Source organism: Wyeomyia smithii, chromosome 1, assembly GCF_029784165.1.
Source record: "Wyeomyia smithii strain HCP4-BCI-WySm-NY-G18 chromosome 1, ASM2978416v1, whole genome shotgun sequence".
NCBI lineage: Eukaryota > Metazoa > Arthropoda > Insecta > Diptera > Culicidae > Wyeomyia > Wyeomyia smithii.
The window spans coordinates 16,121,419-16,148,994 of NC_073694.1; the positions used below are offsets into that span (position 1 = coordinate 16,121,419).

Below are 27,576 nucleotides of genomic sequence, written 5' to 3' on the forward strand. Positions count from 1 at the left end.
ATAATATTAACAAAAGGGCTTGAACTTTTTTTCTTCCCCTTCCAATTTTCAACATTTTGGAAGGGAGGGGGGGGGGGCGTGGTGACATAAAATGAAAATGAAATTTGTATCGGCCTAACTTAGGCGTAATCACGTAACGCATGAAGGAGGGGGGGAGGGGTTGAGCCTCCATTACTTATTGTTACAGGGTTCAATGATGGCAATTTCGGTCACGGGTTACTTTAAAACACGTTTTATTATGTCAAAGCCGACGTTCCAAGGTCGGCTTTGACATAATAAAACGTGTTTTAAAGTAACCCGTGACCGAAATTGCCATCATTGAGCATGAGCATGAGCATGAGCATGATTGACCGCCCGCGGTTGCTACTCCGTTATTGCCAGATCAGCTGTAATTACACAGAGAACCAATGGATGATGCTTGGGACTAACACTCATCCTCGATGTGTAAAAACTGGTGACCCTTATCTTTATATTTGGCAATACCAGCGCCGGCCGCATCCGAATGCAGGTCAAAGAAGGAATGTGTATAGGAATATGTTGACGTGATACTCGCTTTATTTGAAGCCGAGAACACCTCTGCACTTCCACTAGAAATCACTGGGATGTTTAAGAAAAGGGTAGGGTTTGCCGCAGGTTACAACGATGCGCTGAGTTCGGGTACCGAGTTCATAATAACAAATATCGCGCCTTGAAGTTCAAAATAACCTCCGCGAAAATTATTACGCGATCCGAGCTCATTCTGTTTGATATACCACGGTAAAAAACGCATGCGAGGAATCCGTACCTGCGACTAAATTGAGACAGACTAAAATATTTGAACATTTCCTTAGCAAATCATTGAGTAACTACCGAAAAGAATATCCCATTGATTTATCTAAGCCGACTACACAATGTTACGAATGCTACGAAAGTTCTATCCACGTTAACGTCTCGCCACTTTTGTTTTCTCGGTGAGGTTATACCGACAATTATATCGCGTTAATTATCTATCTGTATAAAACACGAACTCATGGAAGGTATCGAAGCGAAGTCTCTAGATACTCGGTCACCCAGACATCTGGCTTTCTGCTTAACAGATCGACTAACGACGTTCGTTTGTTCTTAAAAAGCGATTTCCTGATTTGAGACCAATTCATGCACGACCGCTCTGTTCCTTCCTACCAATGTATACGCGTAGGGACGCGGCGTTTCACGTCGATTAACTTTATTTGTCAACGCAAGAGTCGCCTATTAAATACAAAAATTGGCAAAGTTCCATGCATACAAAGCCCCAAAAATTAAAAAAAATGCAGGTACACATATTTGCCAAAACGTAGTCTCAAATATGCGGACAAAACGCCAAACTAGTCATAATTATGAAATAGTATTTAAAAACGATTACTCAAAAGCTAGAAAAATCTAAAAATAAAGCATAAGATTCTGGTTAGGTGCAATCCATCCACCACCAGAATCATTCCAATATTTTCCGGATTAAAATTCCCCTTCCTCTCAGAAAAGAAGACGTCTTTCGACATACGCAGACTTTGAAAAGAATACATCACGTAATAATTAGATCAATTGCGATATTCATCGACCGAGTTAAACTTATTCATGTTGGTTGGTGTTTCGTAAAAGTGAAATAAAAAAAATCAGCAGATCTGGAATCGCTGCTGGTATTCCTGACTAACTAATCTATAGATCATTGCACACGAAAAATAACCTCTCTTTCCTGACACTTCCCACGGGTTTGTTTACAGAGTGTTCCGTTCATTTTTTAAGTGATAGGAGTGAAACTGAATGATACGAGCACAAAAAAGATGGAAAAATTCTCCGCCTATGCAAATTCATTACTGTGATCTTTTGGTTTATTCTTGGAAACGCAATTTTTAACAAGACACTCCCGCATTTTTATTCGAGCCGAAAATTTTTTTATGTAAACAAACCAGCGACAACTGTCAAATCTCTTTCTTCTTCTTGTTTTGTGACGTCATCGTGCAATGATCTATACCACACTAATATTAAAAGAAGCAGACTTCGTTGCTATTTTGTCCATGCCCACGTGGGAAAAGGAGAGATTGCACTAGGTTCTCTTTCACTGCCGTCACCTAAATAATTCAGTCTTCTCATTCTTGAATAGCCATCGCGTGAGAGTGAGATAATGAATATGATCTTATTGGAAAATTCGCAGCGGTGGATCTTATTGGAAAACTCTAGCATCCGTCACGTTGGAAAGAATGGGGCTCACCTTAGCAATTATGGGTTTCGCGAGGTCGATAAAATTATAATAAAATATATAAAATATTATATAGTATATGAGTAAACGAAGGATTATAAAATCTCCTTTGGTAGGGAAGAAAACTAGCATTTTTCTGTACTGTGTAAGATACAGTTTTACTTATCTGTCGTTGCCGCCGCCATTGCGTCTTGCTGCCTTGTACCTGATTAGAATAGTATATTCTACAGTTTATTGCAAAGCTTTGGCAAGTACTTCAACTTGCTGAGTAAACTACGTCACTAGTCTTCACTTTTAACACAATTATTTTCCTTAACCCGCTCTGCAACTCATTAAAAATAAGTTTTCAATATTTTAAACACGCACAGTTAAAGAAAAAAACACCGTTTCGCTCAGCAGTGCACCCAGTCTCCCGTGACCGAAATTGCCATCATTGAACCCATTAACTATTTATTGGTCAAACAACGCTCAACTTATTGTTACATATGGGGGAGGGGAAGGGGGTTTAGTGGAGATACTTACGTAACTGTTATGTTCGCCCAAAACTGTAAATTAGGATGGGGGGTCAGATTGTTCAGCGTTACGTAATTTCATGGGAAAGAGTCATATCGAATGATACTTTTTGATACAGAGGGAGGAGGAGGGGGTCTGAAATCTAGATTTTTACCGTTACGTAATATGTGCACGGCTCCATTATTTAGATGAAATTCAAACTGGTTCCAGTAATAGTTTTAGAATAGCTCAAAAATATCTCAAAATCCATATCTCGAAAACGACTTGAAAATAGTATCTCAAAAAATGTCTATCATGTACAGAAAGTGTAGAGGTGTCGAAAACGCCTTAAAAAATATGTACAAAATATGAAATCATCACTGTCAAAAATGTAAAAGTATCCACAATGGCTCAGAGAAGTGTCTTAGAATTTGTATCTAAATTGTTCATGAAATAGTTCGAAACAATTCTCAAGTGTCTCAAAAATATCGTAAAAATATGTCGGAAACCTCTCAAACACATATCAAAGATATCTCGAAAAGTTGATGGTTTAAAATTGTCTAATATCTAAATTATCTGAAATAACTAAACTGCCTAACAATAATCTCCTATGACGTAAAAACCTGAATAAGGCACAACATGGCTTAAAAAATGAAGGTATTGACCCAAAAAATGTCCTGAAGATATATGTGAAGTGATGAAAAATATTTTAAAATACTATAAGGTATACAGCCCTAGGGTTGTATGAAATGGTGACGTGGGACTAAACACTGCAATTAGGGGATTTTTTGTTGCAAAATATACATAGTCTGCAGACATTATCAATGAGTTTGCTCAGCGACTGTACGTATTTTTATTCTCAGCCTCCCCTGGAAATCAGTTTTTAAAATATATTCAACAACACTCGAAAGAATATCGTTCATATTTGACGATATTATGCCTGTAGTATTTTTTGTGCGAACAACATGTATTTGACAAGGCACAAGCATAACGTGCTTGTTGAAAAAGCACCAAGAATTTTTCGTAATGCGTCACAGTCAGAATTAACTCTATATACTCAAAAACCAAATCCAATAATTCTTGCGTTATCATAATGAATGGTTTTGTCTTATTTAACTCTGATTAAATCAAATCTATAATATGAATCTTACTTTCAAAATAATATGGAACCCCTTACAAAGGTTCATTAGTTTGCAAACATAAGAAAATATTTTAAACAAAATTATTAACAAGTTCCAGCAAAAAATCGTAGCAATCAACAATTCCATTTTTGTTTTTTGCTTGACAATTTTTTTCATATGCCTACAACTACATTAACTGTATGACGAAGACAGCTAATGAACGTTTATTAAGGTAAATCTTAGAATAATGATATATCATCTAACAATATTGTAATGTAAAGAGAGATTCCAAAAATTCACAAGCATTCGCAGGCTCTTACTATTCTAGAAATGTGTATATTTAGGAATTCACTCTTTTGATACTATCCGTTCACGATTATTTAGTAAATATCAAAGATAAAATAAAATAAATATTCGTTGCAAAAATTTAGAATTCTTGTTGAGTAATTGATGGTAATCATATTCATGAGATAAACTTTCAATCACCATCAACAGCAGCATTGCAGTTTTTCCTCGATTGCACACGAATAGAAATGTGCGAACAAAAGTGTACCACTGCAATACGAATATTGTACATTTAAATAAAAATTATCGAAACGTCGCCGATAAACTGGCAGTCAGGCTCACTTCCGATGTTTATTTTTGGTGTTCTCGCAACACTGCAACCATCTCAGCCGCCACTGCGCTGTCAGTCCGGTTTATAAAAACAAATACATTGAAATCATTCCGCAGTTCATGTTGTGTGAACACGCAGTTGTTCTATGTGTTTGTAAAGTCGGAAGAAAGTTCGGAAGTCGGAAGTCTGACTTCCGAACTTTAATTTAGTGCTGGCGCCACAATAATACCGCTGCAGTACGAATAGAAGTGTACCGCTGGAATGTACGAATAAAAGAGTACCGCTGCAATCATAGACGACGAGAGACCTGCTGCTTTCTGCTCCAATGGTACTGTTGCTTATACCAGCATGTTTTCTTTCAAGACATCAGTTTTTATGACGTTCTGACAGCAGGTTGAGGAATTGTTCAAGTATGGGGATTGTTTCAAACTTTTCGGAAAACTTATACCTTCGAGATATCACATTAGTCTAAGCTCATGGAAGCAAAACTAAATTGACCTATTGGGACGGGGAGACTCTGTCAATTTTTTTTTTTTTCGATATTGAAACAGAGAATATCACCCCACCCCACCAAAGCTGTCCACGTGGAACGTGGATGGCCCCTAAGACTGTTTTGAAAAAAATGTGAAATATGTTCTAAATGTGAGCCCAAAAATAGCTCGCAATTGGGCCTAATCATTAATCAAAAACAACTCAACGGTGGACCAAAACTGTTTCAACAAATTCAATAAAACATTACCTTCGAATATATTCTACAGATACCTGAAATAATGTTAACTAACAACTCAGAACTGCTTCAAAAAATAACTCAAAATTGCCAGAAAATTAAAAAAAAAAACAAACAATGTGCTGAAAGTCAGATGCGTATCAAAAATGTTCCAAAATAGTCGAAAAAAAAATATTTTTTTTAAATGTCTCGAAAAGTTTCCCAAAAACTGTAAAATGGTTCGAAAACGACTCAAAAATGTTCTAGAAATATGGACATTTAGAGAACTTCAATTTTTGGCACATTTTTGAGTCATTTTTTTTAACAATTGGACAGTTTTTTGTATACTTTTAGATATATTTTTGCTAGAAAATTAGCTAAAAAATTACACCGGTCAACACAGAATTCGCCCCAGGATTCAAACTGGAAGCGAAAGAAAAGCTTTTAATCATTCCTATAAATTTTAGAGCGCCCAGCAAGCTCGGAAGTTCGTGAAAAGCCCTATGTTTTTCTTTTCTGGGTAAATTAAAAAAAAGCGTTACTAGCATTTTTGAGTTACGTCCATTTTATGTTGAAATGGTCGATATTCTTAGGAAATTCATACAAACTCGACCAGTACTTTGTACTGGTACTTTGTAGGTGAAGATAGTTTGACTGTCTATAAGCAATTTGCAAAACAAACCTAAGCTTTGAAAAGGGCGTAATTTCTTCATCTCAATAAAGCTTATACAATCCAGCAGTCAACAGTTCATTTTAGGTGTTGTAAGTACTGAAGAAAACCCTTGAACTGTAGTAGGCATTGAAAATTGACAGAAATGTCAAAAGTATGCATTGGAAAATTTTAATCATAGTAGGCATCGTTGTTTGTCTATCTGTCTCCCTGTTCTCTATGGACTCCGAAATTACTGAACCGAACACTGTCAAAATTTGCACTCGAGTATACAAAGTGTAACAAATATCTTTGTTTTTTTTTTCATTAGCGTAGGCAAGGGAAGGGTAGGCCTTTGAACTTGAAAACATCCTCTACGATAGCTGTGCAAATCTAAACATATAAAAATGCAGTCCTGTCGTCTGTGTGATCCATATAGACTTGGAAACTACTGAACCGATTGGTGTGAAAATTTGTAAGTAGTTTTTGAGGCCGGAAAAGGTTCCTATGATGGTTTAGGGCCCCTACCTACTCTGGAAGTGAGGCGTCCCATACAAATGAAACACAAATTCCTGCACAACTCAAGAACTAATCAAGCAAATCTACCCAAATCTTTCCAGGAAAGGGGGGTTCCTGTACAAATCAAACACAAATTGCTGCATAACTTGGGAACTAATGAAGCAAATGGAACTAAATTTGACATATGGATTTTTGAGGGCGAAAAATGTTTCTTCAAAAAAAGGGGGGGGGAGGGTTGGTCACCCAAAATCGTTTCAAAACTGTCCACGTGGTATGTGGATGGTTCCTTACTCACTTCCAAGCTTGAGCTAGCTAGTGACACCAAAATTCACAGGAATGATTAAAAAGTTATGATCTTTCGGTTTTTTACAGTTTAAGCTGTAGCGCAAATTTATTTCAAATGTCATGGAAACGTCTCAGAAATTTCTCAAAAAAAAAAAATATATTCGAGAATTCCCAAAAATTATTTTAAATTAGCGTTAAAATTATCCTCAAAAATGCTAAATGTATCAAAATATCTCAAATTGCCTTGAAAAGGATTAAAGTCATAATTCAGAAATAGTTTCAAATAAGTCCTAAATAGTATTTCATAGAGCTCTCATATGTTACGAAAATAGCTCAGAACCGACTCAAAATTTACTAACAATTACTTGAAAAATTGAACTTGAGCTTGACGACCACACATTTCGTAGTTGCTCCTCCGTGTGGGTCTGAGCTAGTGAAGTTACACAAAGAGTCACGTATATGGCTAAAAATTAGTTCACTATCTTCGATGAACAACAATTCAGTAGCATCCGCTTGAAATAGCTCGATAACGGCACCGGCTTCGTCATTACGGTCGTTAGGGTGAGGAAGGATATTGTGAAGGAGGAGGTGTAACAGTCGCTGTCGTCGGAGACCGAGTTTATCTCTGCATCTCCACAACTGTGACGGAAAGGAAAGGTTGTTTCACCGTGGTAAGTGACGAACTCTAATATAGTTGCGCGCAAAGTTAACTCATTAGGAAGAGTATCTTTCTTATAAAATACTGCGAATCTAAGCAAGCGGTGCAAGCGAAAACCATCCACATCTTGAAGCGTCAAAATGTTCAGGTATCTCGAGAACCCTAGAAAATACGAATAAACTTCGGTGGACAAGGTTCTTTGAATGTCGAACACTGCATAGTCAATGGAACAATCGTGTTATTTATCGACCTGACAAAACCTACTACGATTTGCGACGTTCCTATATAACAGAGCCGTGCGAACAATCACCGGCTAAACGATCAGACCGAGGCTCAGTTTATTTCTGCATCTCCCCGCGTTTTGAAAATCGTAAAAATATTTAAAAACTCTGAGAAATAAAATAGTCGCGTAAAAGCGCATGTCTTACAACATATCTTACAAGTTTCCACAAAACAATGTAGAAATGTCTCACAAATGGTTTAGAAATATATCAAAAACGTCCATGAAGTATTCAAAAAACATCTCAAAAATTTGTCAAAAGCCTTCATAAATGGCTCGAAATTGAATAAAATTGTTTTAAAAAACACTCAAGCAAAATCAAAACTGTCTCAGAAATGGTCAAATATTCACTCCTCAAAAAAAGTTTTTCAAGAGATTTCTTCGGAAACGACTTAAATCTGGCCCAAAAATAGTTCTCAAAAAAAAAAGACAGTCGCTCTGTTGACCACTATGCTACACATACAAACTTTCATGCAAGTCTTCATGTGGGAGCTTCCAAAGCTCTTCATGAACTGACGTATAATTACGCACATTTAGTTGTAACAAACGAATTGTTGAGAGTGTTTCATAAATAAGTCATAAAGTCTACTATTGCTTCCTTAAATCAAGTAACTCAACCTTTTTGGCTCCGCGGCTTCCTCTACGAAGCACCAAGACCTTTGCTGCCCCCTGAAACAATTTTGGATACAAGTTTTGTAAAACGAGGCTGTGTTTAGCAATGTCATATTGTCCTGGAAGTCTAATTTGTTCCATGTCGTGGTCTTAATATACTTAATAATAAAAATTTCAACTCCTTTAATTACATAAATTAGGGACGTTTAAAAGCGTCATTGATGTTCAACAATAGTGATACCAGCAAGTTTGTTTAATTTATCGTTATTAAGGATTATCATTTACCGATGGCCAGAGGTGAATATAATTCCTTTTTTTTGCTTCGCACACACTGCAAGCGAGCAAATAACACAAAATCACTAACATGTCTGGACATGTTCAGCAGTGCGGTCCGCTGGTTTCCTCTGTTGGTCCATCTGCCCACAGCAGAGGTTGTGATCGTATAAGCACGAGCACAAAAACCACAAAAAGTAGCCCTGCTGCACTAAAATCACTCGCTGTTTTGCTTGCTGCAAATCGAGCGAATTTCCAGTAAACTTCTAGCTACAGTGATCTGTTATACAATGAAGACTAAATTTCTGTATGCTTTTTACGTGACTACTGAGAGTTATACTTTCGGTGGATGTATTGTTGTGCACTTGAACGAACGAATCGACGACAATAACAAATCGTTTACAAAGTCAAATGTTTGTATATATTAGTGTCGACTGTGCTGGAAAAGTGCTTGGATTGCATCATTGCGGGCTCGCGGTTGGTTTAATGAATTATCTAGTTGTTATGAATTGTAACCACTTTATTACGAAAAAATGTTTCATAAAATGATTTCATAAACTATTCACTATCCAACGAGATATCAATAGTTAAAATCCGTTCAGTGGCTACAAAGTTATAAGCATTTGAAATCTTTTGTTCTGTCGTTTCACTCCATTCTCGATTTTTCGGGTTGCCACCCTAATAAAATAAGACGTAACTCTACTTGAAAAAATCTTTCAAAGATGCTTAAATCAAAACGCTTAGAGAGTGTCGTCAGAATTGTCTCAAAACTATCTATGAAAGAGCCCAAAACATTTCACGAGTGTATCAAAATTTTAAAAGGCATCGAATATGTCCCAAAAATAATTTAAACAAAAAATAAAATGTCTCAAATATATCCTTCAAATTATCAACAAAAATTCTAGACGGTTCAGTCAAAATTGTGTCATTAAAACGTATCAAAAATAATGTTAAACATTAAAGATTAACCTTAGGGGGTTTAATGAACTCATAGAGAACTTATCTTTTGTAGGGAGATGCTTTGCAATATGAAGAATCATCAAGCCATGAATTCCCGCTTTAATAATTTTGCTTCGAAGCTTTTTTTTTTGAATATTTTTCTTCAACACCGTTAATTTAATAAATTCCTTTAACCGTTAATTTATAAATTCCTCGAAACAAAAAAATTCTGATTTAAAAAGTGTTTTTTGTATCTTTTTCATGAACTGTCTTTACATTCGTAGTTAAAGCATAATGCGCCTTGTTTTTGATTTTTTTCTGTAAACTACTAACTTTCAATACGAAAACGTAGAAAATTTCCTGGGAAGATAAATTCGTCCCACTATGTAATTGAACTAGAAAATAATTACAATCTGTTGAATAAACTTACTGTGAAACACCGTTTGGATCTTTCGACTTACCTAAAAAGAAACAAAAATAGAAATGCTTTAATTTTTCTGCGTAAACATCGTTCATATTAATTTGTCTAAAAATTACAAAAAAAAACGTAAATCTTAATCTTGACATCTGAATAGAACACCCAATTGGCATCAAAACACGATGATTATCATCGTTGAGATGCGTCATAACTTGAAAAATTCCCCAATTCCTGGAAGGACTAAAACCGCGCTCCATTTTTCCACTTGGTGAGAACGGGGGAAGTTAAGGGAACCCTAAGCAATCAGCGAAGGTTAAATTAACGATTTTTTGTCTTCTTTTTTCGCTGCTCATCCCATATTCATTCAAACGCATGAACAAAAAAAAAACCCGAAAAAGCCAACCGCTGTCAGGCTGCTGGTGGCTTGTTTACAATCGTTGTTTCTTTGTTCTAATATTCGAAGCGCACGCACTTAAACTTTCCATCTTGGAGATGCGAACCGAATTCCGGCCAATCAAGCCCCAAAGCCCCTGGGGTGTGTGTATGTATGCGTGCGTGGATTATTTTTAGACGATGGCTCAAAAAAAAAAAAAGATAGACAGTGTAGGTCACTTTCTACAGTATACACTGGGAAAAAAACTTCACCCGAAAAAGATGGCAAAGATATCGAATCGAATAGCTCACGAGCATTTTCCGTTTGGGCTGTGCGCAATTGTCTGACGAAATCATTCTTCAACCCGTATGACTGACTTTCCATCTTTCGCATCGGAATTGTGCTCTTGCTGGATCCTATCCACTTAAAGTGGAAAAAGAAGCAAAAAAGTTAAGGAAAAAAAAGCTGAAGAGAAGGATGAAGAAATGCAAATTTAATAACACCGACCAACCGAAAAAAAAAATAAAAAAAGGAGCACACATAATGAAAAGGTTAGTCAAGACTTTTTTACCCTTCGTTTCGTGATGATGGGTCCGGAACTTATCGGCCGACGATGACGACGACGTCGGCACCAGCAAACAAAAAAAAAACGCTCTTGAACGCCGCGCACCGCCTTGAGAACCTACCGACCGATTGGGGATCGGAGTTGGTGGAGGGGTTTTTTGAAATTTCAAGAATGAAGTTGCGTTTCGGACGGAATGTTCTTCGTGTTCGTCGTTCACTCTGGCTGGGGCTCTCTGGATAGCGCGAGGAACATCGTTGCCGCAGCTGGGGCCGAAAATTGAATAAAAAAAACCCCGACAGAAAGGTTTGTGGACATTCCGTTCCCAGGCGGATGTTTCAAATTTCAAGGGTACGAAGATTCAAGATTATAATTCGGGATCGATTCGGGTCACAACGACTTTCCCACGGTTGACAATCGATCGATTCGTTTCGTTCAAATTCCTCCCCAAGAAAAACACCAGTTGTGATAATCTAAAGTTTCGATTTGGGAACATCGGTTACAAAAATACATTTTATAAGATTTTTTTCGTTGCCCGGTACGCAGGAATACTCGGTGAAATCTGTGATTCCTTCTTGCTTCAGCACTTGTTCGTCGATGAAGAAATTTCCGGTGCAGGTGCGGGGATCTCTGCAAAGGATAGCGTAAGCCGCATCGGCCATGATCTCCGGTTTGCGGGTAAACTTTTCCACTTCCTGGCCGCGCAACATGTCGGTAGCCGCCGTTTGTACGATCGTTTCTGGCCACAGCGTGTTGACCGCTATCCCATCCTGACGGAACTCTTCGGCCATTCCCAGGGCACACATGGACATGCCGTATTTAGCGATAGTGTAGGCAACATGTCTTCCGAACCATTCTGGGACCATGTCCAGTGGGGGTGAATTGTTTAGGATGTGCACATGATTGCTTTTTTTCAAGTACGGGATGCATTCCTTGGAACTGAGAAATAAATTTTCGATCGACGAAATTGAAGAATTTACGAGTACTCACACCAAAAACGTCCCTCGGGTATTGATGTTATTCATCAAATCGTAACGCTTCATCTCAGTATCTTCGGTGCCGGTCGGCGAAATGGCACTAGCGTTGTTAATCAGAATGTCGATTCCGCCAAACCGCTTAACAGCCGCCTGGACAGCCTCTCGAACGGCGGCCTCGTCACGTACATCCACCACGCAGGGCAGCGCCTTGCCGCCAGCCGCTTCAACTACAAAACAGTAGCCGCGTCAATGATTATCACTTAAGGGCTATTCCCACTGCTTCCGTTCAGGGACCGGGCCGGGACCGGGCTCGTCCGGGACTTTTCATGCATTCACACTGCGCCGTGCTTGAACCGTGCCCGCGCTGCGCTCTGGCTGAGAAATGTTGATGTGTGTATGTGAAAGAACGTCTTTCTCTTTTTTTCATACCGCAGCTCACTCCGCGCGAAATATGTCACTACAACATGCACGCATCCACCCGAGTGCCTCCCGTGCACTCTCCGGCCAACACAAAGTATCGTCGGCAACGATAGTTTTTCTCTCGCACTGCGGCAGCACCACAGCAACTCAACGCTGCCCCGGTCTGGGCACGGTGCGTCGGTGTGAATGAGTTCATAAGAACGCATGCAATCAATCTCAAACGAGCCCGGACGACACGCGGAACAGCCACGGCCCGGTCCCGGCCCGGTCCCGGAACGGAAGCAGTGGGAATAGCCCTTTAAGCTCATTGAAAACACGCTTACTTTCAGCGGCCGCCGTGTAAATCGTCCCCGGCAGCTTCGGATGGGGTTGGGCTGTTTTGGCCGCTATCACCACGTTCGCTCCATCTCGGGCGGCTTTCAGTGCGATCGCTTTGCCGATGCCCCGCGAGGCGCCGGTAATAAACAGCGTTCTGCCGGCCAGTTTACTGTCAAAAAAACGAGTTGGGTTGTGTTGATCAACAGAACAGAATGGAGGGATAAAAGTTACCCTGTATTCTGGATTCCCATGGACGTTCCGTGCGTGCTTGCGTGCGGTGCTTGATTGTGAACAGAAACTCTCATACTGAGAGAAGTTGCACTCGACCGACGTCGAGTGAGCGGTTATCAGCCGGCTTATCTCCCGGTTGAGAGAGGGAGATATGAATTTTACGCTCGGTCATCGTTAGACTCGAGCCGAGAGCAATGAATGCGTCGAAAAGCATTTTGTACCCTCTTACAGATAAAATCGGCAAGATAATGAACACAAAACAATAATTGCATGCGGATTGCCATGGATTCGGGTATTTAATTCGTTTATTGTAGATTTGTTAGTTGTTGATTGACAGTTTCTTGAATAACAAATACACGTTTTAATTCCTTTGAAATTCTGTTAATTTTAAAGATTTTGTTATAACGCTATAAAATATAAGAATACTCTGGAATTCTTGTTATATTATTTTATTATTTCTTCTTCTTCTTTCTGGACGAACTGTCTCCTGACAGTTCACAAGAATTAGGGCTAGTTACTAGCAACTATATGCCATCTATTATTTCTACTTTACTAGTTCGTATTAAACGCATATTTATCTATAAAAATGCGAATATCTGCCTGTCTGTTTCCCATGGCCTCAAAAACTACTATACCGATTACCGTCAAGTTGTACATAATTGAGACTTTGAGACTTTGAGACTTCGAGACTTCGAAACTTTAAGTAAGACAGACAGACAGACAGACAGACAGAGAGACAGACAGACAGACAGACAGACAGACAGACAGACAGACAGACAGACAGACAGACAGACAGAGAGACAGACAGACAGACAGACAGACAGACAGACAGACAGACAGACAGACAGACAGACAGACAGACAGACAGACAGACAGACAGAGAGACAGACAGACAGACAGACAGACAGACAGACAGACAGACAGACAGACAGACAGACAGACAGACAGACAGACAGACAGACAGACAGACAGACAGACAGACAGACAGACAGACAGACAGACAGACAGACAGACAGACAGACAGACAGACAGACAGACAGACAGACAGACAGACAGACAGACAGACAGACAGAGAGACAGACAGACAGACAGACAGACAGACAGACAGACAGACAGACAGACAGACAGACAGACAGACAGACAGACAGACAGACAGACAGACAGACAGACAGACAGACAGACAGACAGACAGACAGACAGACAGACAGACAGACAGACAGACAGACAGACAGACAGACAGACAGACAGACAGACAGACAGACAGACAGACAGACAGACAGACAGACAGACAGACAGACAGACAGACAGACAGACAGACAGACAGACAGACAGACAGACAGACAGACAGACAGACAGACAGACAGACAGACAGACAGACAGACAGACAGACAGACAGACAGACAGACAGACAGACAGACAGACAGACAGACAGACAGACAGACAGACAGACAGACAGACAGACAGACAGACAGACAGACAGACAGACAGACAGACAGACAGACAGACAGACAGACAGACAGACAGACAGACAGACAGACAGACAGACAGACAGACAGACAGACAGACAGACAGACAGACAGACAGACAGACAGACAGACAGACAGACAGACAGACAGACAGACAGACAGACAGACAGACAGACAGACAGACAGACAGACAGACAGACAGACAGACAGACAGACAGACAGACAGACAGACAGACAGACAGAATTGGCCAAGCCAAAAAAAATCAATTTTAAGCAGCAGTGTTACCAGATATATCAATTTCGTATTTAAAAAAATAAATTGCATGTTTTTGTCGATTGAGTATATTTCATCGTATTGCAGGGGAAATTTTGCAACAAACAACGCTTTTTATACCGAGGTATTATGAGCAAAACTCGAGTTACAATAATTTTAAGAAATAAATTCAATTTCGCTCCGACTTCCTCACAATTTTTATTGCTAGTATCTCTGGATTGATTGTATATTCTGAGAGATGCAATTTGAACAAACTTTGTAAGGAAATTCAGAAAATTTTAAAGTGGTACCAGTTTTTTAGATCCCCATAAAAAAATGCAAGGAAAAATTATCATTGTATACTTAATGCATAATAATGCTCTATTAAACTTGAATACAATGTTTTTATCAATTGTATCTGTAGTAAAAAAAGAAAAATACACTTTATTTCATAAACAAGAATCTATTCTTTAAGAGAATAATTAAACCTCTGGTAAAGTTAGAACCGAAAAATTCGAAATTAATAAAACAAAAAGATATTTATAAATATACAAGTAACTGACAACACTTCCATAGCATATAGCATAGCATAAACAGCGGCACAACTTCGTAGTTGGTGCTAGCATCAATACTCTGTTTATCACCTTCGTTCCTGAGCAGCAACATGAAATTTGAGATCTAATTAAATGTTACTAAACAAAGGTCAGATGTCTCCAGAGAACTGTTACCGCCCTGGCCACGTCCTTGCAACTGTTGGGGAACGAAAAAGGAATGTTAGTCCAACATTCACTTAAGCGAACCGCAGAGAACTCTACGTGCTCCTATTATTTTTATTATTATTATGATTATTTATTTCTACAATTTATCTGACCAATGTCTTAATAAATATTACAATATTAGAGTTAAGTTCATAAAATGTTTGTTCTTTTAATCTTCTGCACGAATTTATTCATGGATTCGTTGAAGTCAAACAAGTGCTCAACACAAGCAAAAGCGGTGACGGGCTCATTATATCCGAACGATGTGCGATGAAAAGGGGTGTGCAGAAATCCAGTTGAACGCAGAGCGCGTTGTGATGCACGAAAGTTCACGAGAGACAAAAGCTTTGGTGAGTCGATATCTCCATGGAGTAATTTGGCTATAAACACAGCAAGTTCCAAGTAAGTTGGTGAGGAAACCAAACCTGATTGCAGTTCTCGACTAGTGGGCGTACTAATGAACAATAAAGCGCTCTTAGGCAGTGCGGATCATTAAAATCACGGGCGAGTTTTGATATGAAACCAAGCTGGCGTGTAGCTTTCGAAATTATCGTTGCGTGATGTAGGTTGAATGTAAGTTTAGTGTCAAGAAGAACACCTAGATCCCTTACAGAATCAACCCTCTTCAATTCCAATCCGTCGATGCGATAGTCGAAGATAACCGGGTTCAAAATACGATGGAAGGTTATAACTTCGCATTTGGTTATACTAACCACAAGCCAATTTTTTCGACACCAGCTGGTAAATACATTCAAGAAATTTTGTAGACGACGGCAGTCTTCGATAGTTCGAACTTCCAGAAACAACTTCAAATCATCTGCATACACCAGCTTGCAGCCATCACCCAGCAGCAGTGTCACGTCATTGAAAAAAAGTGCAAATAGCAAGGGCCCCATATTACTTCCTTGGGGAACTCCTGACTTGTTATTAAATTGCGATGAAATACTAGAGCCAAGTTAAAGGCGTAGAACTCTTCCTCGTAAATACGAGCTCAACCATGCAACGAACTGGTGGGAGGCACCTAGGCGTGAGATTTTACACAGAAGTATTGAGTGGTCCAAACGATCGAAAGCTGCTTTGAGGTCGGTGTAAATCGCATCAACTTGAGCTTTTTGTTCTATCTGTGAGATGCACGACAAGGTGAACTCCAACAAATTGGTACAGACAGAGAGGCCCGGCATAAATCCATGCTGAGTGGTTGAAATATAGTGCTTAGTGCAGGAGAGCATATAACCGCTTACTATGATCTCGAATAGTTTAGACCCAGCAGAAAGGCTAGTGATGCCACGATAATTTCTAACGTTTTGTCGGTCGCCGGATTTTAAAACGGGAAACATCAGCGACTGCTTCCAAACTGCAGGAAACTTTCCTTGCGTAAAAGACTTGTTAAAAATGTGGCATAACGGAACAGCAAGAGTGGTAGCACAACGACTAAAAACAACAGCAGGAATTCCATCAGGACCTGTCGAATATGACCGTTTCAATTTTTTTGCTGCAGCCAACACCATATCGGTCGTAATCGTAAAGGTGCTTAGGTCGACTAAACCGGGGGGAACACCAGATGCCGCTAATTCAGCCTCGGAGTCAGAGGCAACTTCATCAGCAAAAACGGAAGCGAAAAACTTACTTTTCTATAAATGTTACATGAGATGGGAAATTTTAGTAGAAAAGGGAGACCCTGGGATACATCTGTTAGATGTTGCGGATCGATAATTGGTTATGCTATAGGTATGAATTTCTAAAGCTAATAAGGCTGTTGTGATTTACCGACTTTTTAGTTTAAAATGTATTTTATCAGTTGAATTTTTAGATTATTTATATAGCAATTTTACTATTTCATGTTTTGTGGTTATGGGTGAATGTATACATAGACAGTTTAGTTATACATAACTGTCATTAGTAACAAATTAATCTTTAGACAGCCAGTCTAAAGGGGTTTTACCACAACTTATATTTCCATTAAATTCAAACTGATAGTCGAATATTGTCAAATAAGACCCACGCGAACAAAGTCCAATGTTGTCCGAAACATAAGCCCGAGCCTATAAAAATTTTTGCTAAGTGACACATTCGTATGAACAAAAAATCCTCCGCATATTTACAAACATTCTAGTAAAAAATTAGTTTATTTTCCCTCTACTCTCAACCGAAAATACATACAAAATTACTAGTGTTGGTGTTTGGAACACCAACACTAGTAATTTTAGTAGATTTTACTATTTATTCTTGCAAAACACACTATAAAAGAAGAAATACGTGGAAATAAAAGCGCGCACAAACAATCGGCCTTGTTGCCAGTTTCTCTCCCCTACAAGTAACTGACAACACGAAATTAGCAAATTTCATTTAAGTGGTACAATTTAGCGTGTATAATCAATATAGAGATATTAGCGAAATGGGAATAGAAATTCTAAGCAAATCAGAGTTGATTCGACTAAATTTCTTACGAATTCATGTAAAATTTTCTTAGAAACACAATGAAATAGTCAAATCTTAAATCAGAATTAATTCAGTTACCGAAAAAGCGCAAATTTATTCCTCAAATCCATAAATATCATATCTGGCAACACTTCCACTCAAAATTTGTTTTTTATTCTTTGACTAATTTTCTTCATAATATCATTTCTGGAATGTTCATGATATAACATACCCTGAGATATGAAAAACTAATAAAAAAGACAGACCAAAGAAAATTTGACTCTATTTCTTAAAAATGTCTTGCTTATAATACCTCGGGGTGATTTAATTTCTTAAGGGGTTATACACCTTTTTGGTCGAGAAAAATGAGAGAAGTTTGAATCTATCATTTAGTGCATAGCACCATTTGCATGGCATCAAAGGGGTATTTTTCTGAAAGTACAGTTTATCAACAACAAAAAAATACTTTTGATTTTAAGATATACCAATTATTACTGGAGTAATGGCCGTTTCCCCGAAACGCTATTTTTTTGCAGAGGCTTGCGGTGATTCTGATAGAGACTCAGCGGATCAACCGAAATAAAAAAAACTCATATTATTTCATTAGTTTAGAAGTGTGCCGGGTCCTTGAACGATCGCTTTTATGAGTATTTTGTTTTCAGTGCAAACGGGAACGTTTTTCCCAAAATATGCACGTTTTGAGCGCTAAAAATTTCATTAAAAAATTTTTTTGCGGCAAAATGTAACTGTATGTTTCAAAAAGCGATCGTTCAAGGACCGGCGAATTTAATAACGAAAATTTAAAAAAAAAGATGAAGGAAATCGGTTCAGTAGTTTTCCCGCAATCAGGATCAAGGCAAAGTCATTTTTCGGAAAACACTATTCCGAGATAATCGCGTGTAAAGTTTCCAGTTTAGCTTATGCGGCCGTGGCGAGGCGCGCTGCGAATCGCTCTAACTTTCTTCCTATTGCTCAGATCTTTATGAAAATTTGTGAAAATGTTCTCAAGATGTTGTATTTGAAGATAATACAATGAAAAATTTTTCGGTTTTTTGAAAACTTAAAAGGTATATAACCCCTTAAATGCTAAAAGAACATGTCTGGCTAATAATTAATATTTGCTTTTTTTGATTTCTTAACTTTGAATTTTCTTCGAAAATAATGTACTCGTTTATTTCAAGACATTGAGTATTCGTAGTCACAAATAGTAAAACTATGTAAGGAAAATTGTCACAAAATTTCAAAAATGTGTCAAAAAGAGTGAAAATAATATCGCGAAAAATGTCGATGAAACGTGAAAACCGTACAAAAAGTGTAAAAAATAATTTTAAAAAATACCGCAAAACAAGTATCAATGTGTGTGTCAAAATTTTCGAAAAAATATTGGAAAATTTTAAAAAAAACTATAAAAGTGTGTGGAAAATCAGTCAAAAAACAAAATCCATGTCAAAGATTCCAAGATAATTGATGACTTTTCTTGATGTTTTTGACATTGTTTCTGTTTTTTGATTAATTTTCCACATACTTCTTTTTTTTTTCAATATTTTCCAACATTTTTTCAAAATTTTTGACACCTTTGGTACAAATCTGTGAAAAATAAGTAAAAAATGTGGAAAGTCAATTCAGATTTGCTGAAAAGTATCACCAATGTATTGAAATATCAATGCTGTGTGTGTGTGGAACAGGAGCTCAAAGAAGACATGAATGAGAGAAAAAACCGATTTACGATGAACCAAAGTGTCTTAAGTGGAAATGGAGTTAATAGGAGCACAGAAAATGGCAAAAACTACTAAAATTAAAGATAATTACAAAAGTTTAAAAATGATGAGAGGATAAAACCAAAATAAAATTACAAAAATGATAAAAGCGATAGAAACGGAATCAAACATAGACAAAAAGTAGCAATTGAAACAAAAGTCTTTTTTTTTTTTTAAAGGTGGCGGGGAAATCTGCAAACAGACACCTGAGAAGAGAACTCAGGGTGTGGGGATGAGACTAGGGGAGAGATGCTGGGGTAGTTACACTCGCCCAGACACCTACTGATCCCTGTCCCGACCCACTAAAACCCCTCCAGTCTCCAGCCCTGGTCTTCCCGGAACGACGGTTAAGTATTACGTCGGGGAGTGGCTTTTGTGCGTGATGCACCTTCTTTACTCTTATAACCTCCTAGCTAACTACCTGGAGACTGGTAATTAGCTACCACTGGCGTGTTGGTGGTTGACCCGCCACACACGTTGCAGCTCCAGAACAATCTGAGAGGCGGCCGCACAGACCGCGTTCCAGATGTCCGGGTCGTCGCACATCCTCCGGACTAGATTGTCCGGAGTAGTGCCAGGCCCGCTCACAGCCATCATGTTGCTCCTCGCTCTTGCGAAACGGGGGCATACGAAGAAGACATGCTCAGCAGTCTCCTCCTCCTCCACGCACTCGGGACACATGGGGGACACCGCGTGTCCGAACCTGTGCAGATATTGCCTGAAACAACCATGGCCTGACAGGATTTGTGTCAGGTGGAAGTTCACTTCACCATGTCGTCTCCCGACCCAGCCGGATATCTCCGGTATGAGTCGGTGCGTCCATCTGCCCTTTGTGGAGTTGGACCATTCCCGCTGCCAGCGGAGCATCGAGAATGACCTTCTGGTACCTCGTATGCCCCTTGTGTCACGTTGGTCGAAACACTCTCTGTCCTCCTTGATGGCGATGCTGATAGGCATCATGCCGGACAAGACACAGATTGCATCGTATGACACCGTACGATACGCACTCGCAACTCTCAGGCACATGAGCCTGTAGGTACTTTCCAGTTTACCACGGTAACTGTTAGTACCTAGCGCTCTGGACCACACTGACCCACCATACCTAAGTATGGACGAAACCACGCTGGCAAGAAGTCTTCGCTTGCTGCCATAAACCGCTGAGCTATTGGACATCATACGAGATAGTGCTGCAATAGCCGATGAGGCCCTCTTACAGGCATAGTCGACGTGACTCCCGAACGTGAGCTTGTCGTCCACCATAACCCCCAAGAGCTTCAGGGATCGCTTCGAGGTGATGGTGCAGTCTCCGACTCTGACCACCGCCTGTTGCTCCGATTTACGGCTGTTCACAACCGTGACCTCCGTCTTATGATGCGCGAGCTCCAGTTTCCTGGAGCGCATCCAGTCCTCGACCTTGCGTATACAGTGCGCGGCCGTCAACTCGACCTCCTCGATAGACTCGCCGTAAACCTCCAGCGTTATGTCGTCTGCAAAGCCGACGATCACAACCCCTACAGGGAACTTGAGTTTCAACACTCCGTCATACATGACATTCCACAACACCGGGCCCAGGATAGAACCTTGCGGAACTCCTGCGGTAATTGGGACGCACTTCTGACCCTCCTCCGTGTCGTAAACAAGTACTCGATTCTGGAAATAATTTTCCAGAATCTTGTACAGCGACACCGGTACATGGATGCTCCTGAGCGCGAGCGCTATGGAGTCCCAACTGGCACTATTGAACGCATTCTTCACGTCGAGCGTGACGATTGCGCAGTAGCGTATTCCCCTTCTCTTGCGCTGGATTGCTACCTCCGCCGTCTTGATGACGGAAGAGATTGCGTCCAGCGTGGACCTGCCCTTCCGAAAGCCGAACTGGTTACTTGCCAGACCGTGTACACCCTCCGTGTACCTCACCAGTCTGTTGAGGATGATCCTCTCCATAACCTTGCCCGCGGTGTCCAGCAGGCAAATAGGCCTATATGCCGATGGGTCCCCTGGCGGCTTCCCAGCCTTCGGCAATTAAACCAGTCTCTGCCGCTTCCACCTGTCCGGAAAGAGACAGTCATCCAGGCACCTCTGCATGACTGCCCTGAACAGCCCGGGGGCCGTTTTTATCGCCAGCCTGATCGCCAGGTTAGGGATACCATCCGGTCCCGGTGCCTTGCTCACCTTTAGGGATTTGGAGATCACGATGAGTTCCTCATTCTTAACCCTTGCCTCCTCCCCTGCCTCGACACGGCTGTCGTCGCTCACGGATTGGATGCTCGGCAGGTTGGCCGACCATCTCTGGTCTATGTCTGAGATACTGGAACGTCGGACGTGAGACTCGACTGCCGGAGGCCAAGGACTTGGCTCGTGGCGTGGAAAGAGTCCCTCGATGATACGCTCCAGCATCGCTGGTGATCGCTCTGCAGGCTCCAGCGCGCCTTTAGTCTTGGCCATTACGATCATGTAGGCGTCACCCCACGGATTTGTATTGGCACTCGCACATAGCCTATCGAAGCAGGCCCTCTTGCTGGCCTTTATCGCACTCTTTAGCATCGATCTTGCCGAACTGAATGCTGCGCGGCGCTCTGTCCTCTCTTCTTCGTTTCGCGCACGCTGCATCCTCCGTCTTGCACGGAGGCACGCACTGTGAAGGTCGGCTATCGCGTCCGTTCACCAGTAAACCGGTGGCTTTCCATTCCTAGGTTGGCGAGTCCTAGGCATGGTGGCGTCGCACGCCCGCGATAGCATAGCAACTAGTTGGTCAGCAGTCGGGCGGAGCCAACTGCCCCCCTCGCGCTCCCTTCTCATTGCCTCTTCGAATACCTCGGCATCAAAGTGCGATGTCTTCCACCCGCGAACGGTCGGAGTGTTGGCTCTACCCGTCGCTTGCCGCCTCTCGTTGTTGTCTACACTATAACAGACCGCCTGGTGGTCGCTATTAGTGTAGCCATCGTCTACCCTCCAGTTCTTGATCAGTCCTGGGCTGGAGAACGTCACGTCGATGATCGACTCCGCACCATTTCTGCTAAATGTACTTTTGTTCCCAACGTTGGCCAGATCTAGGTTGAGCTTTGCAAAAGCCCCCAACAGGATCTGGCCCCTCTGGTTCGTGAAGCGACTTCCCCACTCAACAGCCCAAGCGTTGAAGTCGCCCGCCACCACCAACGGCGTTAGGCCCGTTAGCTCCATGGATAGGAGGTCGACCATCTGGGTGAACCTTTCGGTATACCAACGAGCATAGCAACTGCAGTAGAACACTCCGTTTACCTTAGCAACTACGTACCCTTCTTCTGAGGTTGAGACAACCTCCTGAACCGGGAACTAGCTCGTCGTACATATGGCCGCCAAACTGGACTTATCCGCAACCCAGTTACCGTTTCCGGGAGGGATGCGGTAGGGATCCGTTATGACGGCGATGTCCGACAACGACTCAGTGGCTGCTTGGTGTAGCAGCTGCTGAGCCGCGAAGCAATGGTTCAGGTTCAGTTGCGTCACCCTTACGCCCGTGGTTTCGCAGCCGGCTTACCGGCTGGGCACCTGGGGCCTCCCATAAAGTGTTTGGCGTCCCGTTTCCCGGAACATACCATGCACTTGGGAGACTCCACACAGTCCATTGCTTTATGGCCTGCACCTCCACATCGCCTGCACAGCTGGCTCCTATCGGGCCCCTTGCAGGTCCAGGACTTATGTCCGCCCTCAAAGCACCGGAAGCAAATGTCTGGTTGCTGTAGTATGCCCAGAGGACATACAGACCAGCCGACCTTCAACTTGCCCTCTTTCAGGGCCAGATTAGCGTCCGCCGACGGTAGTCGGAAGGTAGCTATCTGGGTCCCCGCCGGACCTTTGCGGAGGCGGATTGACTCCTCAGCCACCTCTACCCCGCACTTCGCTTTTAGGGCTTGTGCAATGTCACACCCCTCAGTGATTTCGTCCAGGTTTTTAAGCTGGAGAGTCACTTCTGAGGTGAGTGCCCGCACTTGCACCTCCTTTCCTAGGACCTTTTCAGCTACCGTTTTGTAGGTAGCCCCCTTGTTCTTGGCGTCCTTCCGGAGCTCAAGTATCATCTCGCCAGTGCGAGATCGGCGGATACTCCGCACATCCGCCCCCAGATCCTTGAGCTGGGTTTCCCACCTCATCTTCTTCAAGACTTCTGAGTACTTCGACCCATCCGTCTTGAGTATGAGGGCATCACCCCTACTCCGCGCCTTTTTGACCTTTTTTGATCCTCTGGCCGCTCCGCAAACAAAACAAAACAAAAGTCTGCCATAGTTTTAAAGTTTATTAGGTATTTGCCTAAGTGAAAAGCTCAAAACAAACACTCAATGTTATCGCTGTGGCTCTTCTGAAAACGAGCAAAGAAAAGACCCTCTTGGATTGGGTAATAATTTATTATTTCCATGATAAAACCAGTAAAATCTGTGCGCTTCATTACAACTGCCACTGTCCGATAATCAATTTTATTACAGTCCTGAAATGGGGGAAATTGGAATGAGGGACACGAGTGAAGCCCTGTGTGTAATCAGCACACGTTGGCATGTGGAATAATTAAATTTGAAATCGAAATGATTTCCGCCACCCGTCAAACAAACTCCGGTTCTCTGTCGGTTTATCATCGGATGAGATGCGGCATGCTAGAGGTTATGAGATTGATTTCCCGTCTCCGCCCATAAGCCCACCGGCCTGGTGACGAGGATGACTTTATTATCGGCTTATTATCGTGTAAACCGCGTCGCTGTTCCCGAGTAGTGTGAGGCACACAATTTCCCACATTTTCAGCCTGGTTGCAACAGGTCAGCGCAGCAGTCAGTAAGTCAGTCGGAAGGTCCGCAAAAGGAAACATCTGTACTTTTGACACTGGTCAGAGCAATGTCACGTGAAACATATGGGAACACTACTCGGACAAGATGTTAACCGGTGGCAACACTTCAGCAGCTGGGTCGCACAGAGCTTCGGAGGTGGCAACAGGTTTTAAACCGAGTGGAACTCGAGAAATCCAAGCCTTTTACTTGCGTGTAACGAGGGGAGGGGCAAGTGGATAGAAAGACACAATTCCAGTTCGGTACAGTTGTCCCGCTGTGATTCACAGGTGTGTGTATTATGAGAAAAAAATTATAACGAAACAAGCTGCTTAGTGCAATGTTCCCGTTAAGGCGCTTGGGAATGGCTCGCTGGAAATTTGATCTGCTCGGTAATTTTTCGGAATTCACTGTCTGCTAAATCTTGCCTGCTTGATGCTGTCCAGCTGGTGGCGGCAATTTTCCATTTCAGTGCGCGATGGCTGCGGCCAGTGTTGCCAGAAAGTCGTTATAAATCAACGTCCACTCCCTCCCAGAATACGGAATCGATTGTCGCCGGCCGTGGGCCGGAAGACGCAAACAAATGGTCAAAGTCGCAGTGCGGATTCTACTACTTTCGGACAACCTCGGACTCACCGCACTGTCCTGCAGAGCACCACTCGGGACTCATTTGGTGCACAAAAATGCAGAATGTAATTCCAAACCCCAAATATAGAGCTGCAACGGTTTTACCCCGCACTCTCGCCTCCACCACTAGAGGCTACTTATTCCTGTGTGCTATTGCAGTGTTTGGAAACTGCATTTTGCACCGCAGCAGCAGCAGCAACCGGTAGCAAGTAGCAAAGCAATTGCGAAATAGCAAGTAGCTCTCGCATATTTCCCACACTCGCCTGCTGCGCTCACTAAGTGGAGGGGTGAGCAAACGGCTGCCGAGAGGGCGAGCGCCACTGCAAAATTTTAATTTCTCCAATTTTAATATACATTTTCAACATTTTACATTTCCCAGCTGCAAGCAGCAGCAGCAGCAGCAGCATGTAAAACCACAACTATTTCGCAATGAAAATATAATTTTCAGCTTGTTTTATTCTGTCTATCTGTCTGTTTGTGTGTTTGTGTGTTTGGCAATCCATGATGATACGACGGCGGTGACGCTTGCTGACATTCTCTGTTCGGAAGAAGGAAAGGTTTCGAGGGTTGGAATTTTTCGGAACGTTGCGAAAAAAAAAAATTTGACAGCAGCGCAGCGCAAGGCCTAATGAAAATATCATCAACCCCTCAACGGGACTGTCAGCCGGCTGTCCCAAAGCTCTTTGGTTTGTCATACTTTGTTTCGCTCATGGCCGGTAACAGTCGCAAGCTGTTTGCTTGGTACAGATTTATTTCGATTGTTTAATTATTTCACGATAATTTTTTCTGAAAATGCGATAAAATACTTTGGTTTTAAGAATTTTGCTGTTAACAATCACCTCGAAATTCATTTAATTTATAATTTAATTTATAATCGTTTAAGGGATTTTTCAATAAACTTTCGGATTACCCGTTTTATTGCGCTTTTAGTCGTAATTTTTTATATATTTCTGAATGCTAAAAATCGAACTAATGAATAAATATATGTTAGTCACTCTAAGTGGTGATGCAAAGTATCAACACTCGATAAAAAGATCTAACCTCACGATCATGAGCCGATCCGTCTTGAGCCTAATCCCGAAGCCAGAATGTCCAGCGTCGTTTCATTTCTTTCCTCAACACCGTTATCGAGATAAGAATCGCTCCAGTCGCAAGCTTGTACAGCTTTAAAAATAGCCTGACTGAAGTCAGAGATCTTTGTTGATTCAGTTTGATCGGTTTAGCTTGTAGGCTTGACCATGTTCACCTTAGAAACAAGTTTACACGATCGCGATTTGGATATTTCGGGCGGTTTTTTTTTGCATTTCGTGCTGTGCATTTTTTTCCCCATTCTCCTAATACCTCTCGTGAATCGCACGTCAAAATTGTTCCAGTTTCCTCTCTCGCGCTCTTTCTCTCCGGCTGCTTCATCATATGCCCGATGATTTATGATCGCTACACGAAACGAGGCCTTTACATTCGTTGCTGTTCGGTATTAATATCAATTTACTACGATCTATGGGTTGAGCCTCGGAACCGACCGCGCGCCGGTAGGAGCTCCGCACATCACCGATCGATCTTCGACTCGATAAAAGATTAATTATTGATCTCGACTTAATTAATGTTGCAACTGGCTCACACACACACACAAACCGGGTAGCAGCAGGCTGTTTTTTATCGTTCGATCTTCAAGGATTCTGGGGTTTCGCTTTCGATTTTTTGCCCACCATATGTACAACATGTCCATAATTGAATCACTCAGTTCGAGAAGAGAGAGGGAGAGAGAGAGAGAGAGAGAGAGAGAGAGAGAGAGAGAGAGAGAGAGAGAGAGGGGGGTGGGGGGAGAAGCAGGGCGCGTCATACGAAAATATTCCCACGTAATTATGCAAATCAGGAAAGGAACGAACCGAGAACCGAGGATTGTTGTTTCTATTGAGAGACGAGGTGACCAGCTGCCGGAAGCACGCCACCGAGTCCTCCGCAGTGTACGGATGCTCCGGCCGGTGGTGGCGAAAAGACAAACGACTGCTCCCAGGGAAGAGCAAGAAGCAAGGCAGGAGAGAAGTAATGCAATAATTGTGCCCTGCGGAGGACAGTTTGACCGGAGTTTCCTGTTGGTGTGCCAGGAGCAGAAGAAGGTGAATCCAGTTGGTGGTTTGAATGCTGTGTAGATTTAATCCCCCCACCTCTCCTCCCTGGTTTGTAACACATTGGGGCAGCCCACCTACGGTGTGGTCTGTTTTTTTCTTCAACTTAACCCGGAGCCCACAGCTCCGGTGGGTGGTTACGACAATCAATAATTATAGATCAATATCATGCTGGGGTCTGCTGGTAAGCTGTTGGCCATCGCATCTGGGCCTGGCGCTGTGCACTAGCGTAAGATCGTTATCTCGACTAAGAGATTAGCATTAATTATATACAGCTTGCGGGCTACTGGATTTGCATGCAGCAGGAGGCAGTGCTTTTAGGGTGTGTGCTGTGCTGCCTCCTTGCTACGAATCAATACGATTTACAATGATAAATCGTTCAGGAGAAGTGCCAACAAAAGGATACTTGTCGCGAGTAAATACTGAGAAATGTTGCATAAATCAAGAAAGGGTAATTTACGGCCCCGTTCAGGGTTCTCAAATCGGTTAACTCAAATCCTTGAATAGTATTCAGTAGAAGTAAAACTAAATATTTTGCATAATTATTAACTTTATAATACAGAAAAGCATAACCAGTCAGTCAAGTAATAATGTCAAGTAGTAATGTGTATTTTCTCTAGACGATTAGATTTTCGTTTGAATGATTCATTCCATAAACATATACTGCACTCTCAGCAGAGTATAGTGAAACTCGGTTGAAATTGAATCCAAATTTCGTGTAAA

At 41.6% G+C, this 27,576-nt stretch overlaps 2 protein-coding genes across 2 annotated transcripts in view; both read right to left on the reverse strand.

Moving 5' to 3' along the window:
- Positions 1-27,576, reverse strand: part of LOC129718990 (protein scalloped) — a 362,904-nt gene that overhangs the window by 236,245 nt on the left and 99,083 nt on the right. The gene's annotated exons all lie outside the window — the stretch shown is intronic.
- On the reverse strand, positions 11,179-12,724 carry LOC129718985 (hydroxysteroid dehydrogenase-like protein 2). The gene is made up of 4 exons (XM_055670284.1): positions 12,662-12,724; positions 12,436-12,599; positions 11,706-11,919; positions 11,179-11,654 (listed from the first exon to the last, which is right to left on the reverse strand). The coding sequence occupies exons 1-4, from the start codon at positions 12,679-12,681 to the stop codon at positions 11,189-11,191; spliced, it is 864 nt and encodes a 287-aa protein (XP_055526259.1). The 5' UTR covers positions 12,682-12,724; the 3' UTR covers positions 11,179-11,188.